General features: G+C 41.4%; 3 protein-coding genes across 3 annotated transcripts; all 3 read right to left on the minus strand.

The window, feature by feature from the left end:
* Window positions 1–767: 767 nt before the first annotated feature.
* paqr7b (progestin and adipoQ receptor family member VII, b) lies at window positions 768–1826 on the minus strand. Its single transcript, XM_061081565.1, has one exon. It carries the CDS (start codon window positions 1824–1826, stop codon window positions 768–770), a length of 1059 nt encoding a protein of 352 aa, XP_060937548.1.
* Window positions 1827–7938: 6112 nt separating this feature from the next.
* On the minus strand, window positions 7939–10109 carry LOC133014566 (stathmin-like). Its single transcript, XM_061081831.1, has 4 exons — window positions 10094–10109; window positions 9658–9830; window positions 8087–8278; window positions 7939–7998 (listed from the first exon to the last, which is right to left on the minus strand). Exons 1-4 carry the CDS (start codon window positions 10107–10109, stop codon window positions 7939–7941), a joined length of 441 nt encoding a protein of 146 aa, XP_060937814.1.
* A 2944-nt stretch (window positions 10110–13053) lies between these two features.
* Window positions 13054–16247, minus strand: LOC133014353 (stathmin-like). Its single transcript, XM_061081566.1, has 5 exons — window positions 16173–16247; window positions 14934–14977; window positions 13917–14089; window positions 13594–13785; window positions 13054–13500 (listed from the first exon to the last, which is right to left on the minus strand). The coding sequence occupies exons 2-5, from the start codon at window positions 14947–14949 to the stop codon at window positions 13441–13443; spliced, it is 441 nt and encodes a 146-aa protein (XP_060937549.1). The 5' UTR covers window positions 14950–14977; window positions 16173–16247; the 3' UTR covers window positions 13054–13440.
* Between the last annotated feature and the right edge of the window lie 1385 nt (window positions 16248–17632).

The raw sequence follows: 17632 nt of genomic DNA on the forward strand, positions 1-17632 counted from the left end.
AATACTGAGTGCCAGCCTCACCTTCAACATTATTCAACAGAATGGTATCACCCGCATAATTGTATTAATTTTTGTTAAATAAGAGGTTCATATTTGGTTTACAAATTAGATTCTTGATTTCCCCATAATACGTTCAAACATTTGTATGGCAAAGCATTAGCGCCTTGATAAATTAAAAATAGAAAAAGAATTCGGCTCTGACCCCTAAAGAGAGGGTCAGACTCAGTTTGGAGAAAAACATTGTGTGTCAGAAAGGTAACTAGATAAGAAAACCAGTCCAAATTGGATTTTAATTGGTATTTGACTGCGATGTACAAAGTGTTATGGGACTGCAAAGATAAATACTCGCATGATTTGAAATGTTACAAATATATTAAGACATTGAGATATTTCTAAATGTTATTCGGTAAAAGTCATCTTTACAAACCAGTCTCTCTTTTTTGGCTCACCTTGACAGAAGTGTATTTTTTTACGGTAAAGTAAAACATTCCTTTCGAGTAAGACTACATAAAACCTTGCAGACTAATAAAAGATCAGAGTACAGATGCAAGGACTCAGTGTTTAACTACTACCTGTATTGCTACAGACAACTTGTAAGATTCCCTTTTCCTCAGTGAAATTCAAAAAACACAATTATAGCTCACTGTAGTTTGGCAATTCACAGTCACTGTCACAAACTGGTAAATGTCAATAACAAAAACATTTTCTTTTGTACAACAGAGTAAAATAAATTACTCTTCTTTTTCCTTTTACTCAGATTTCCACTCTTACTCCTGCTTCTCGTGGAGAGCGGCACGTACACGCTTGCGTACATAAAAAGCGGTGAGAGCACTGCAGCAGGCAGTGAAGATGAAGAGTGCCACGGCGTCGTGTGCGAGATCGCCGTGGAGGCCCTCGTAGAGGGGGCGGCGCTCTGTGAAGTCTGTTCGCAGCGCTTCGATCTGCGTCAGGGTGCACACCACCACGAACACGTGAAAGATCTGGTGGCCCTGTCCGATGAAGTCACACTTCCCAGGGAACAAGCTCTCTGGGTGCGGGCAGCAGAAGAAATAGGCGCTGACTAGGAAAAAGACCACGTGGTAGAAATGGTATGCCACAACTGGGTCGGAGCAGCCGTCCCGGTAGCAGCTGTAGATGCGGTGAACCACCGGGCTGATGTCTAGACAGTAAGCCAAGGCTGACGGCACCACTTGGAAGAGCTTGAGGACAAACTTGGGTATGTCAGGACTGGCATATTTGCCGTAGCAGCAGCCAAAGCAGGTGAGCCAGGCCAAGAACGCAGCGGCAGGTAAAAAGACCCCTTGCACTTTGGTGTGCCACTCTTTCTCTATGGCGTAGTAGTAGTGTGCCAGGGCACTGCCATACTGGTAGACGGCCACCCCCACGTAGTCGAGGAAGTAGAAGCTGTAGCAGGAGAGCTCAGACTTTGCAGAGAGGAGGTGAGCGAGCGCGCTGAAGGAGAGGTAGGTGAAGGCTGCCAGGAGGACAATGAAGAGGGGCTGAGCGTGAGGGTCTCGCAAAAAATCCACCGTCATGGAGATCTCCAGCCACTTCACCAAGATGACGAAGGCAGCCAGCAAATGGGTCCACACGTTGAGGGTCTCATTGTGCCTTTGGAAGAGGGTGAGGAAGTAGTAGCGCCAGCTGTGGTCCGGCTGCCTGTAGCCGGTGAGGATGTGACGCTCGCGGAACACCCAGGGTACATCGCACACCTTCACGGTGCAAGGCAGCGTGGGGAAGGCCGACTCCAGCAGCTGAGGGATCTGTCGCAGCTGCTGAGCGTTGATAAACAGGCGACCGATCTGCTCCATCACCACTGTCGCCATGGTAAACTGCAGACGAGAGGGCGGAAAGAAGGAGGGAACAGTCAGTCAGTGGATTGGTATCAGTCGGGCCTTCAGATGCTGTCAGATACTGTGTGCAGCTGCGTGTATGTGTGTATAAATGCATGTAGGAACTGAGACTGTCAGTTTGCTCCTGATGCTTCACCACTGGTACAAAACAAAGACGCACTGTATTTGATCAATGAGCAGAAAAATGGCCGACTAGTTTGAAAATCAGTGGATCCTTTAACTAAACATCATTCACAGATCCAGAGTTTGGTTGCTTCCTGTTTACCTGATGGTTGATCAAACTAATCATTAACAACTAATAACTAAATCTGTCACATGGGGTCCTTAATCAAAAAGGTGTTTATATTTCGTATTTGTATACGTTTATTATAAAGTAAATAGAAAGGGTAAATAAAAACATCTGGTCAAATGACACATACATAATTAATAGGATCCTTGATCAATAACATTTTCAAGTCACTTAAGGTCTGTGAGAGAAATTGAGCACAGTGACTTATTAATAGCTTTATAAACAGTAAACATGTAACGGAACAATTAACTTGACATTGAGGCCTAGAAGGATTCATCTCGAGTTGTGTTTATGGTCACACGAATAATATAAGTCCAACTCTCTCCTTTTACCTTTGTTTTGGTCTCTAACCAACACCTAAGAAAAGCTTCTTGAACTGTTGCAGACCACAGGAGCTCACATGCATAACCTTCTGACCTTCTGACCTCCGCAGCCCCTAAGGGAGGCAGGTATAGACTCAGGCCTCAATTCTCAGTATCTTTGTTTCCAAATGGTAAATTACTTCCTTTAAAATGTATCACTTGAAAAGACTTAATATTACCTAGTGTCTAGGGACATTTATTGGAAAATAGGTTACAACATGAAAGAGAGTAGGGTTGCTTTAACAGGTGATATTGGTTGATTATTAACGGTGATCCATGGGTTAAGGAAATGAATAAAATCCTTAATCATGATATATGTGATATTATATCACAATATCAACATTACTGGTGAAATAGTACATTTTCTTAACACCCAGAGATGTAGGTATAGAGAGGATTTGAACAGACACACAGTTTATACGTTTTGCTATTCTTCAGTTTAAAATAAAAGAATGGACAATACATTAAACTGCCAAGTCTTAATGTCTATGCAGTCAAGGTTAACATTAATATTAAAAGGAAGATTTGGGGGCTACAACATCGTCCAAACATGACAAAAGTAACTGAAATCAAACAAATTCTTTAGATGAAATATTTCACAGAAAACCCTAAAGAGACTCTTTAAGCCAAAGACCTCAGCAGACACTGCCATGTTCAGCTCCTGCCAGGTGCGGTGGTTTTGGCTGAATATTTAGGATTGTTGTCCTGCTGAAATACTTTTGGAAACTCTAAGCCAAGTATGAGCTTTACAGTCCATGGACCAACAATACTACCACAACACAGCTGACCCACACACTAAATTTTCCTCTGGATCAATAAAGTATCTTTCTGTATATCTCTATATCTATCCATCCATTATTTTCTTTCCTATTTGGTGCACTGAAGCCTGAAGAACCAAAACAAGTTTATACGTTTAAATACATTTGATCCACAAGGGGGGAATGACTGATGATATTGACAGAGTGTGATATCATTTCCTTGTTTGGATTTCTCCTATTCAAATCTTGTTCAACAGGTTTTTGGTCTCACCCTTTAGTAAATAGACATTAGGCGACATTCAAACAATAAGCAAAGTGTGATTCAAGGTTCCTGAGATGTTTTGCAACAGATTGAGTTTTTCCAATTGTTCCAACACCAACAATATTTCTAAAAAGTGTAATACAGTATGGCTGACTATACTCAGGCTTTGCTCTGTTTCGTGCTCAGTGCTTAATATGAGCACCAACAGGCAGGATTAGGACTAGGATTAAATGGTCATTTCGTTGATGAGATGGCCGCAGATCTTTCTCCTCTTGCAGGAGATGTGGGGGGAGATCAGGCCGAGTGGGATGAGCGCAGGCCGGCCGAGGATCAGGAGGAGACTCGTGGAGTGATGAATGGGAAGACATTACGTAACATAAACCCATCCGAGTCCACACCCTCCTCCTGCTGCTGCTTCATCCGAGGGTTTCAACGCTGTAAAATATTCATGGTGACAGGGAAATGCTCGTCTATAACCGTGGAGGATATTTCGAGGTGTTGGTTTGAAATCCCGGGCCTGCGTAAAAGGCCTGTTGCAGATTATTCCCACCAGCAAAACGTCCACCTGATCGATGTTTAAATTCCAGATCCGGGGTTAGAAATAAATGCATAGTACCATTAATCCCCATGTGCATCACCCACATCCACCTCGGAGCTGAATTCAAGAAATATCGCTGCACAGTCGTGGAAACCTAACAGGCGGATAATTATATAAATATATATATATATATATACATTTTTTTCTCCATCGAGGCGCATCTGAGCTCATTTCAACGCGATTTCGCTCTATCGCCTCGGTGGAGGAATACAGCGAGTGGTTCTGCAGAGGAGAACGAGCCGGTGCAACGGGACGTACCTGCGGATGTGCGGATCAGTCCAGAGAGTGTGGTGCGGCCGTGCAGGACCCAGAGAACATGGTTTGAAGAGGGGAGCGGATGGAGGATGACCGTGACGGGAGCAGCGCCTGGCGGCTCTCAGCGCGCAGCTGCCGGGAGGACGCGGGCACCGAGTGACGGGCGCCCCCTCTGGCCAATCAGCGAACGCGACGCGGCTTCTTCCTGCCGCCGCATCTCTTGTTTTTAACCAATGGGAGTGGCCGCCACAGCCGAGGAGCCCGCCCCTCCTCTCTCAATAGAAATTCTTCCGCTGCCTCATTACTTGCAATAAACTCATTCTCCCATGAGGCATTTCTGTCACATAAGGCATCTGGGGATTCAGTCCCAGTCTGCTGATAGTTTAACAACCTGGTTGATCTCATGGGTAGAACACTAGTGGCCCCATTCAAATCATTAATAAGTCACATAATGTGAGTTGTTATGCCATATAAAGTTCACTCTATACCTACCTACCTTAACCCTTTGATACACAACATGGGTCAAAAGTGACCTGGTTCAGATTTTATTTTCTATATATTCATCATTCAGTATTTCAGGTTATCCCCAATTAACTTGTTTTTGATCACCACATATCTTTATTTAAATTTTTCTTCTGTTACTTTTTGAATAAAATCATTTTTTTTAAAGAACTGGATGAGGAAACTGAGGTGGCAATTCTTCTTCTTTGATTCTGAGTCTGAAATCTCTGATGCTGAGTTTCTATACTTTTTTCCACAGAATCAAGCTGGAGTTGTGGGTGTGTCTTGGATCCAGCTCTCCTAATTGGAGTAGGCTCCTTGATGATATAAGAGACTCATCTTCTAATGTACGTGATCAAAGAAGCCTTCTCCTAAATGAAAAAGCATGAATAAGCCATAAAAGAATATAGCAAAGAAACACCCAGCCAAGCATGAAATAACACAGGAAATGAAAACAGGTCATTTTTAACACATGCACATGTATGTGTCAAAATGAATTACCTGTTTCATTTCCTGTGTTATTTCATACGTTGTGCATTAGAAGGGCTTTGCATAGCTTGTGTATCAAAGGGATATGGACTGCAGGGATTCAGTCTGCCTCGACCGGTTGGGGTGAGCAGAGAGAAATGGGGAGGAGAAGAGAGGGGGATGGAAAAGAGGAGAGAGAAGAAAGAGAGCAGGGGGAGGGGAAGAGAAAGGAGAGAGAGACCTCAGGAACAATTGTGCACCATCAGGTTTCAGCTCTGACCGACTAGTTGTTAAATAATAACAGTGATAATGATGGATGTAATGGTTTTATTAATGATGAAACAATTCATGTAATAATAATAACAAAAACGCAAAATCCAGATCGAATGAATTTAATGTGTTTTCATAACGTTACTGTTGGGTCCTGGCAGATGAATGCGCTTCACTGAGTGAAATTGTAGTTTATAGTTACACTGATATGCATCCACAGATAGACTGTATATAAAGAGGGACGACAAATCTCGACTCCTTCCCACCATCCAGAAATAAAGCCAAAATATCCGGGGTATGAAGGCCGCCATCTTGCGCATTTTCAGCCAGAGTCTGTGCAATAGGGATGGAGCTGAGGTCGTGAGGTCAACACGCTCAATCACTCTTCCTGCTCACTGAACAACAAGCACTTCTCCCAGTAGACAACGTGAACCTGACATATTTCACTCAGACTTAACTAACGCAAACATCATTTTCTTTATGGGCAATATCTTATATGTGAAATTGTGTTGCACTGCATATATTCAGTTTAAATTGTATATGTTTGATTTATGCTTATGTGCCTTTACTTAATTATTTCTTTTGCCGATGTTTCTATTTTCACTATCCCCATTGTATCTGTAACATTTCCCCTCAGGACAACTAATGTATCACTATCATACATCAACTTCATGCTAATAGAAAAATGTTACCAGGGGTGGTATTGTGGACTCTAACATATTTATAAAGCTGTATTCCTGCTCACTACTAATGAACATCTCCCCAGCACATGTCATAGTGTGTCTATGAGACTGCTTCCTGAAAACAAAGGAGGTTACAGCCGCGTTAACAAAGGTCCAATTGACACATTTTGCACATGCGGTTTCTTAAAACAGACCTAAACCAATACATCTCACTGGAATATAACATCTGTCACCATCCCTGCTGATCATAACTAGGACAGTGGCACTACATATTTGAAGTTACACTATAACAAGATTTAGATCAAACACAGTACATCATAATGTAAGAAAGCTATCTGAGGCATGGTATCATGTGCGTTCTTTAACTCTGTATGTTCTTCAATTGGCTTTTAAGTTACTCTTGTAAAAATTACTGTGATAACTTTATCGAATCTTACTTGGTCACAAACCAAGCAATCTTCTAGTGTGTGGACTATTACGGCTTTATGGCCTGTGTCTTCCCCATGTTGAGCACTCAGTAACAAAGTCACCCTTGTGTTTCTATGAGATCTGCATTGTTCCCTTATAGTCCAGGCAAAGTAGCATTTTACAGCATAGATCATTTCTTTGAGGTGTCCAGAACAACATACCAAAACTCCTAAGAAATCCTAGTTGAGGAAATATGTTTAATTCTCATCAATGTGTGGAAATAAGGCCAGGCAACAATACACCCAATGGGGGTATTTGTGTCCTTTACTCCCATCAAAATGAAACTTTACACAATGAAAGTACCCATGAAAAGTAACGTTTTTTATGTTATAAGTTTCTTTGAAAATTAATTTGAATATGCAAATGAGCTATACACTAATCGAATATGCCCAAAATACACTCAAATGGCCTCTAACCTGAAAACCGTCTGGCTTGGTAGTACCTGCCAGGGGTATAACCCTCGCCGGTATAGTCTTAATTTATTCTTTTACAATTAATTTTGGCTCCAAAATTAGTTACTTTGCCTGGACTATTATTCAAACCGACCTATTCAATGAATATTCCCAGTATATTCATACAGAGAACATAAAGTACATGCTACACAGAGATTAATAAAGCCAGCAGAAGTTATGATGATCGTGAGAAGAGAATCCAAAAGTCTAGCGCAGGCTGGGAAAACTGTCCTGGAGTCGGGCTGATCTTTGTCCCCTGTGTCGTCAGAACTCTGCACAATGGGACGAGAGTCTTGTGGGCTTATGAGCGCAGCACTTTCCTCCAAACACATGACAAAGACGAGATTGTGCAGCTCTGTGGGTGGGTCTGAGTGCAGAGCAATACAGACTCACACACAAGCAACTGTGTACATTTCTACATGCCACGAATCATCAAATGTTATTTCACTCTGACCACGAAGTATTCAATTACTGTGAAACCTGACAAACAATCAATATTATGACATGTAAAGACAAGTTGAGATAAGCCATGACATTAATACAATCTTGAAAATTGTTTCTTTAATTTAACGCTGTCAGATTCGTTCCTTTATTTTTTATTGATATAAACTGAGGGAAAAGGTCGATCCATGAGTGTAAGAAAGTTACGAAAGAATACTTGTGAGAGCATCAGATAAAAACATATCTTTGGAGATATAAAGACTGTTTTCTCGGTTATATCAAAGGAATAGTCTTTTCTGCGTCTGCTTGTCCTTCCTCACTTCTTCCAGCTTCTTGTTCTGTTTTCTGTTTAAAAGACAAAATTACCATTATGTTGTTTTTTCCCCAAGCTGGAATATGTTGGTAAATAGTAGGAGCTTCAGTTACCTTTTTCTTGAACTTCTCCAGAAGAGCTATCAGCCATGCGTTGCAGTTCTCATGATATGCCCCCATCTGCTGATTCAGTTTCTCTCTCATCATCTTGCTAAAGTTGCAGTTTTCCTCGATGGCCTTCTGGATGAGGTCCTTCCCATAGTCTCGTTTCTCAGCCAAGTGTTTCAGCACTTCAGCCTCGTAGCTCTGACGAGTGACAAAAGAGAACCTCTCTAGTAAGTTAACAGAACCTGAACACTAATCCATGTTCAGTGTTGGGAAGGATACTTTCAAAACGTATTCCGTTACAGAATACAGAATACATGCACAAAAATGTAATCTGTAACGTATTCCATTACATTAACTAATCTGAGTAACGTATTCTGAATACTTGGAATACTTCCGGTTTGTATTGCATTTTTTAAGTGTATGATTGCGGCGTTGTTATAGTCAGTGGAGCAGCAGCAGTTTAAAATCTCTCTCCGCCGATGCGTCGGGCCAGCTGGATGTCCGGCTCCCATCCACTCCCACCTCTGTGCCGGTCCCACCGGAGGCTGAAGCCCCGCCCTGCGCCAAGGCTGCCTCGCGCCGTGCAGCGATCGTTTCGGCGTCGAGTCTATTTTTTGCGCTTGACGCGAGCGTATCGCTCCAGGAAACACACTGAAAAATGATTTTAAACGATATTGATGACATATTTTATATGATATAAATGATAAAGCATGCATCCCATAGTTTGTATTCCCCTTCTGTTGTCCTGGAGTTTTAAATTTACCAATTTGACCGATCACATTATTAAATGCCCCCCTCCATACAGACACACAAGCAGTCATAAAGATAAAAAGAGAGGGGGGGGGGGGGGGGCGGAGAATACGTCATTTACCCTCGACACCCGACATTGAACGGAGCAAACAGCGGAGAAGTTCTTGAAGATAGATGACATTAAATTGGGACGCTGTTGCAGTTAATGTTGGAGCAACAAGTGACCATATGCTTTTATACTACTGGGTCAACGGGTGATATTATTTTAGCGTCGCTTCAGCGTCCGGTGTGAACCCTGCGTGCCTCGCTGGTCTCCTGCAGAGCCATGACAGCGGAGCTCTGGAAGCGCAGGTCGGTCTTCTCTCACCAGGCGCTGGAAGGGCAGCTTGCGGATCAGCAGCTCCGTAGATTTCTGGTAGCGACGGAACTCTCTCAGAGCCACGGTCCCGGGCCTGTAACGGTCCCGAGCCGGTCGCGGTGAGGCTCCTTCACGCCGCCGTGGGCCCGGGCGATCTTACGGCAGCCCTGGTCTCCAGCTGCTTCCTGGGGGCTTTGCCTCCGGTGGATTTACGAGACAGTGATTAAACTCGTGAAACAGAGAAGTACCGTCATGTAATCCACTGATTTCAACAATGTAACTGTATTCTGAATACCATCTATTTAATTTGTAACTGTAACGGAATACAGTTACTCATAATTTGTATTCTAAATACGTAACGCCGTTACATGTATTCCGTTACTCCCCAACACTGTCCATGTTACACTTTAAACCACATTTGGTGTTTTTTTTAAAGTTTGATTATCAGTTCATGCATATCGTGCATTACCTTGCAACTCTCTTCAGCAGCCTCCAGTTTCTTCTTAATATCAACCATTGACGTTTCCTTCCTTTTAAGAAGGCTCAGTGGAAAGTCCAACTTGGCGTCGGGAGTTGAAGGGCTCAAGATGACCTCAAACGCCTCACCTGGATTACACTTCTTCAGCTCTTTCTTTTCGATGTCTGTAAAACAGGAGATTTAAGAACACACTTGTATAAATGACCAACAATATCAGTTCATATTTACTTTTTTTTACAATAAACTGACAATCAACTGTTTGTTCAGTTAATGTGCAGTGGAATATTTTTATTCATTTAGGTTATCAGATTACTTTTATATTTTGGAAGCGACATGCACTGTACTGAGTGCCATTCTAGTTTTAAAGGTCTTGAATTTAACTCTCAGGGTTTGGTTATAGTCGTGCAGGAACTGTTTCATAACTTACCACCCCAGTTTTCCATTTCAGCAGAAATGTGGTCTTTAATATCACGATAGAAAAAAGAGAAAAACATGTATTAATCAAAATTCTTTGTTCAAATTAGAGGATATGGTAGGTTTTGTGGCAGCTGTGGCTCGTATAGTGCTTCCGGTGTCAACAGAAACTGCGTCTGATATGTGAAGGAACTGCCTTTGATGCCACACAGTTTGGAGGCAGCTGCCTTTGATGCCACATGGTTTTTAGGCAGCTGCCTTTGATGCCGCACTGTTTTGGGGCAACTAGAGCCGTTTTGTCATTTATTCAATGAGATTGGTTTATGAAAGTACCATAGAGAGCACCATAGTAACCATTGGTCAAGCATGCAGCATGACTTCAAAGGAATAACAGTTTTCCCCAGCTTTCCCTCCTGTTGAGCAATACAGAACCAAACCAGATATTATGTTGAGGTCACAAATACAAGTTAACCCAATTTAACTCAATATGTTGGACTAACAGGATGAGGGATCACACATAAGTGGATGCCATAGTTCACCTTCTCTGCAGAAATAAGAATTGCACAGCTATGGGTGGCAGCTCCATACATGCACATTATACAATCACAACATTATATAACCGTGTGCAGTTACAGTTGTAACGTGACATGACATGTACAGGTAACAACAGGTTTTTTCCACCTCTCAGCTTCAGAGAGAGGGTCTGTGATGAGATGATGTGGGGGTAATAAAAATGCTGCAATCAATGAGGGAAGTGAATAATCAATGTTTATAAAATGTATGAAAACTGAGGGAAAACTTTGAACTTTGATTGTCTTCAAATCTTTTACATTGTACTTCTTTTAGACAGTTCAATTATCAGTATTTTTCCAAATGATAAATGCTGCATAAAAATCTAATACCTCTGCAGTTGTCACTTTAAATCATCAAACCTTTATGAAAAATGAAATTTTTAATATCAAAACATTTTCTTATATATAAACCCGAAAAAGTTAAAATTCTGATAATCAATCAGAAATGAAAATAAAAGCTATATCCTGAATGAGTGGACTCACAAGGAAAAAAAAACCTTAATATGCTATATTATCAAACAGGTCGAGCAGGATTTGGAAAATTCAATGAGTGCATCCACACAACCCCTCTCGATTGGCTGCCAGACATTTGGCTCCGTGTGACATTTCCAACAGGGGCGACAGGATAGGCATGGACTGCAAGCCTGTGCAAGATGTAAGCAAGTGTAAACAAACTCAGAAGTGCTGACAGGATAATACTCACACAAATCCACTGCAACTCAACCGTGAGAACATGTCTGTGATCCACAGCCTCTGTAGCAAAAACCGAGAGTATTCAACACATGCAACAGGTTTGTGTAAAAGAGCTGAAGAGGAATTTGGTTTGTGCTGCCATGTTCAAACTCTCCAGACTCATGTTCACGGCAAGAGTTGGTGATGACAACAATGTTGCTGGGTCAGTTTGTATCACTGAGTGCTGGGATCATGAGCTGCCTGTGCATAATGATATCACTGCATGCAGGTGTAGTGTTACAGCTTTGTCTCCTCATACTCTATTGTGCTGAATAGAGCTGATTTGAGTCCAAATACATGTTGATCAGGTGAATCTGAAACTGCATCATGTCCACAGGTGTACATTTGAGTGTGTATGGAGTTTCCCTGCATTTCCATTCATCTATGTTGGTTAGGGTTAGAAAAACCCTTCCCAGCTCTGTTCCTTTTCATACGCCAGGGCTGCACCCCTTTAGGTAAGCTAATACCTACTTGTGTACTTTTTTAATATTGTTCTACAACAGCTTGGTTATTACAAGTACACATACACACCCTTTTTAATATCCTATATCCTGTCTTCCACATATTAAATCCTTGTATTGCTTCAAAACAACCTCTTCCTATAAAGTTTCATGGGAGGGGGGGGGGGGTGAAAAACAGGAATATACTCATAAAAGTGAAAATAAACAGTAGTTTCATTATGAGAAGTTTAAGCTTTGATTTTCCTTTTCATCATAAATTGGTCTAATTTTAACGATTTTATAGATCTGGACAGATTGAGAATCAGCATACATCTTATATATAGTCATATTTATAAAATAAATAAGAAAATGAAATTTATCACAGGGCCTTTGGCTTTTACAATCACAAAAGCAGATCACCTCACTGCCACTAGGTGTCAGGAGTGTTTAATACAAATCACACATTTTTATGATTTCAGAAACTTTGTTTTATTTCTCTATTAAACTAAAGCATTGAAACTCATTTTTTACTTTACTGCCAAAGTTAGATGGTTTTTTACCCAGGTAATTATTAAAACCTAAGACTACTGTAATTGTCTCTTTGTGCTGGATTATCTATTCAGTATAAGAGAAATACAGCTTGCTCAAAGTGAACCCACTGCTTTAGACATGCTGTGACTATTGGACCGGGTTTTTAAGGTATTTTACTTCTGTATAAAACTTAACAGAGGTTTGTCCCAGAGATGTTCTTTCATTTGATTGCCCAACAACATTTCTAGTCCTCTACTACTTTCTTTTAAATGCTCTTGTGTAAAAGAACCAGTGAACCCACTTTTAGTTTGTATGCCTCCTAAACTGTGGAAGAGACTGCTTCTGGATACTGGAATGATCAAAATCTTAAGAGTTAGAGTAATGCTAATATATATTTATTCTAAATTAACTCTTTCACTTTATCCATCACTCTTTTGTTTTTTATCACTGACTGATGTCTATTAGTTTTATTCCATTAATTTAATATTATAAACGTTTACGCAACATTGGACTTTTGTAGTGTTAATCTCGTCTGTTCCTGTGTTCAACTCTAATTGGACGAGAGAATGTGTCAGGTGAGGACTTTGAATTCACCTTCAATTACAACACTTGTGTTTTCAACAAATGCTACAAAAACAGCTTTTCATTTAAAATTCAACAAGTATAAACACATTCAATTCTGAAGGACAGAAACAGAATTTTAGGGAACAAACTTTAATGCTCAAACCATGGTAACATAAAGTATAATCAAACTAAAAGACTTTATCAACAGCTCAGAACAGTTGATACCTTGATGCATTTTAACAGCATGAAGCATCAGGACCAATGGCAATGAAAAGCCTGCTCATGAAAAAACAAAGTTCTTCTACAAGATAATATGAAATCAGCTGCCAAAGAGAAGTCTACCGGTAAAGAAAAATCCAGCTATATCCACACAAAACCTAAGCTATGACCAACTAACAGTGTAACAGCATCAGTATCAACAGTGTATTCAAATCCAAGAAAGAATAGTTGTGAAAGTATCAGATAAAAAAATATAGCAAAATCTTTGGAGAAGTCAAAACGGTTTTCTCGGTTATATCAAATTAAATTTCAACTTCTTTCTTCGCCTCCTTGTTCTTCCTCACTTCTTCCAGCTTCTTCTCCTGTTTGTGTTTAAAAGACAAAATGATCATTATTGTTTTTTTACCCCAACATTTAACATATATGTTAGGAAAAACATAAGGAGCTTCAGTTACCTTCTCCTTGAACTTCTCGTTGAGAGCCGCCATCCTGGCGCTGCGGTTCTCCTCATATGTTTCCATCTGCTGATTCAGTTTCTCTTCCACCATCTTGCTAAAGTTGCAGTTTCCCTCGATGGCCTTCTGGACGACTTCCTTGCCGTGCTCTCGTTTCTCAGCCAAGGTTTTCAGCACATCAGCCTCGTAGCTCTGACGAGTGACAAAAGAGAACCTCACTGGTAAGTTAACAGAACCTGAACCCTAATCCATGTCACTCTTCAAACCACATTTGGTGTTTTTTTTTAAGTTTGATTATCAGTTCATGTTTTTTGTGCAGATACCTTGCGTCTCTCTTCAGCAGCCACCAGCTTCTTCTTAATATCATCGATTGACATGTCTTTCTTTTTAAGAGGGGACAGTGGACATTCCACCTTGGCGTCGGGAGTTGAGGGGCTCAGGATGACCTCAAACGCCTGACCTGAATTACGCTTGTTCAGCTCTCTCACTTGGATATCTGTAAAACAGGAGATTTAAGTATTACCAACAATATCAGTTTATATTTACTTTTTTACAATAAATTGACAATCATATCTGCACTTGATTGTCCCCCTATCATAGAGCCTCTGGCTTGTTTGTCTGGAAGATTAAAGGGGGTTGAGTTGGCCTCCCACTATTTTTCAGGGGTCACTGCTTTGTCAGAGGTCAAAGACGAACAATAACCCTGCTGAGAGGCACCACTGCTGTATTGTTAATTAAGTGTGTCAGTCTGCAGAGACACAGCTGCTATTCTCTGCCCTACTTTTTCAAGCTCTTTCAAGCAATTATAGATTAAAGTAAGCAATTACTGTGGAGGCTTTTGCTGGCATGAAAGTCAGATTAAGTTTATTACCTCCGTCTAGCGGGGTTATGTTTATACCCAAGACTGTTGGTCTATTTGTCAGCAGAATTATACAATAACCCCATCTCCATCAAACTTGGTTGAGGAATGAGGGCGAGGTCTAGGAGGAACCAAATCAAATTCTGGTGTGGGTGTAGATTTAGGGGTGGATTTTTCCCCACTTTCTTTAACATTGGAACATGGAGCATCATGAATCCTGTTTTTAAGAATCTCGCATATTTCGAGTTCTGAGATTCGTGATTGAGCAGCACTAAGTTTTCTAGACAGAATGATGAACTAGTGTTGATGATTTAAATGTGTTTCATATTTTTAGGACCTAAATGTTTTTATTTGTTTATTTCAATAAATAACTTACTAGTTTTAATAGCATATAATACTGTGTGCCATTCTAGTTTTCAAAGTCTTGAATTTAACTTTCAGGGCGAAGCTATACTTGTGCAGTAACAGTTTCATTACTTACCTCCACAGATTTCCATTTCAGCAGAAGTGTTGTCTTTAATACCACTATAGAAAAAAGAGAAAGGAAATTTGTAACAAGCAATGCACGTCTCACAGTGGGAAAGTGTCAAATGGGAGGATGTGGTAGGTTTTACAGTAAGCTCAACAGAAGCAGCCACTGGTATATAAACGCAGCTGCCACACTGTTTAGAAGCAGCTGCCTTTGCAGTCACATTTGCATCCAAACACTTGTGGCAACTACGAGCTGCCGCTGCCACGTTTGAGCTTGCTGTCTCTCAGGTTTTAGGCATGTCCCTGCTGTCCCTCAGCAGGAGGAGGAGTGCACCATAGTAGCAGCTCATGTTATGACAAGTTATTGGTCAATCATGCAGCATGACTTTGAAGGAATAACAGCTTTTCCCAACTTTCCCTCCTGTTTGAGCAATCCAGAACCAAACCAGGTATTATTTTGAGGTCACAAACACAAGTTAACCCAATTTAACTTAATATGTTGGACTAATCTATTAGGTTGAGGGATCACACATCGGTGGATGCCACTGTTCACCTTCTCTGCAGAAATAAAAATTGCACAGCCTTAAAATGTCTTCATTATTAGTCGTACCGTGACATGGCATGTACAGGTACAACAGGTTTTTCCACATCTATGCTACAGAGAGAGGGGTCTTAGATGAGATGAAGGGGGGGGCAATAAAAATGCTGCTGCACAACAATTCACTAAAAACACACACAACTGAAAACAGAGGAAGACTCGATGAGAAAAGTGAATAATGAGTATTTATAAACAAGATAAACACTTATATGAAGTAGGTGTTTGTTTGTGTGTGTGTGTGGGGGGGGGCATACATATTTGCAAGGTATGAAGCAAACATGGGGGGGGGGGGGGGGGGTGGAGACTAGACAAATGCTGCACAACTCGTTAAAAACAACCAAAACTGAACCTCACTTCACTCGGTGTAAATTTACTTATTGGCTTACAGATTTTAAGATGTTAAAAAAAAATAATAATAATAATGCCTAAATGCAAAACGCTTCCCAAAGTTGAGTGCATTTTTTTTTGTTTTGCAGAAAGCTTCTGCCGAAGAGCGGCCACAACAACAAAGTCCCATAAACTCTCATTAACTCCCCCAGTTGACTCCAGGGAGGCAGAGGAAGGTGAACAATGGCGAAGAAAGAGCCCGAGAGTCCAGCAGCTCTCCGTCTGAAGCCTGATTAAACATTCACACAAAAGCTTTGTCCTCACCGTCAAGTGCTTCAGCGTGTAGATCCTCCTTCAGCTCGCCTCCTCTTCTGCTTCAGACCTTCAGAGCCACAGACCGCCAACATCTGCACCTTCGCGCAAAAACTACTGACGTCACACAGGATGTTTGTATTCATTGGTCCGAGTCCACCAATCACAGCCAGAGTAGAGGCTGTGCGCGCCAGAAGCTGCGGATCAAATGAACAGAAACACACATGAGGCACGAGCTCATGGTGGTGAGAGGGAAAACAAGCGTGTTCCACGACGGTTGTGTAACTGGACTACTGCCAAGTACTCACCAGACCGATGCGTGGTCATAGATATGTTATACAGTGCACTGAGAGACTGAGTGCGATAATTAAACAATAACACTAATGATTATAGTATAACCTTAGCCACACCACTATACTACACTTTTAAAAACAAAGTTAAAAAGATAGATAGATAGATAGATAGATAGATAGATAGATAGATAGATAGATAGATAGATAGATAGATAGATAGATAGATAGATAGATAGATAGATAGATAGATAGATAGATAGATAGATAGATACAGTGTTGGGGAGTAACGGAATACATGTAACGGCGTTACGTATTTAGAATACAAATTATGAGTAACTGTATTCCGTTACAGTTACAAATTAAATAGATGGTATTCAGAATACAGTTACATTGTTGAAATCAGTGGATTACATGACGGTACTTCTCTGTTTCACGAGTTTAATCACACTTAGTCTCGTAAATCCACCGGAGGCAAAGCCCCCAGGAAGCAGCTGGAGACCAGGGCTGCCGTAAGATCGCCCGGGCCCCCGGCGGCGTGAAGGAGCCTCACCGCGACCGGCTCGGGACCGTTACAGGCCCGGGACCGTGGCTCTGAGAGAGTTCCGTCGCTACCAGAAATCTACGGAGCTGCTGATCCGCAAGCTGCCCTTCCAGCGCCTGGTGAGAGAAGACCGACCTGCGCTTCCAGAGCTCCGCTGTCATGGCTCTGCAGGAGACCAGCGAGGCACGCAGGGTTCACACCGGACGAAGCGACGCTAAAATAATATCACCCGTTGACCCAGTAGTATAAAAGCATATGGTCACTTGTTGCTCCAACATTAACTGCAACAGCGTCCCAATTTAATGTCATCTATCTTCAAGAACTTCTCCGCTGTTTGCTCCGTTCAATGTCGGGTGTCGAGGGTAAATGACGTATTCTCCGCCCCCCCCCCCCCTCTCTTTTTATCTTTATGACTGCTTGTGTGTCTGTATGGAGGGGGGCATTTAATAATGTGATCGGTCAAATTGGTAAATTTAAAACTCCAGGACAACAGAAGGGGAATACAAACTATGGGATGCATGCTTTATCATTTATATCATATAAAATATGTCATCAATATCGTTTAAAATCATTTTTCAGTGTGTTTCCTGGAGCGATACGCTCGCGTCAAGCGCAAAAAATAGACTCGACGCCGAAAC

This window comes from Limanda limanda, chromosome 11, assembly GCF_963576545.1.
Source record: "Limanda limanda chromosome 11, fLimLim1.1, whole genome shotgun sequence".
In the NCBI taxonomy this organism is placed as follows: domain Eukaryota; kingdom Metazoa; phylum Chordata; class Actinopteri; order Pleuronectiformes; family Pleuronectidae; genus Limanda; species Limanda limanda.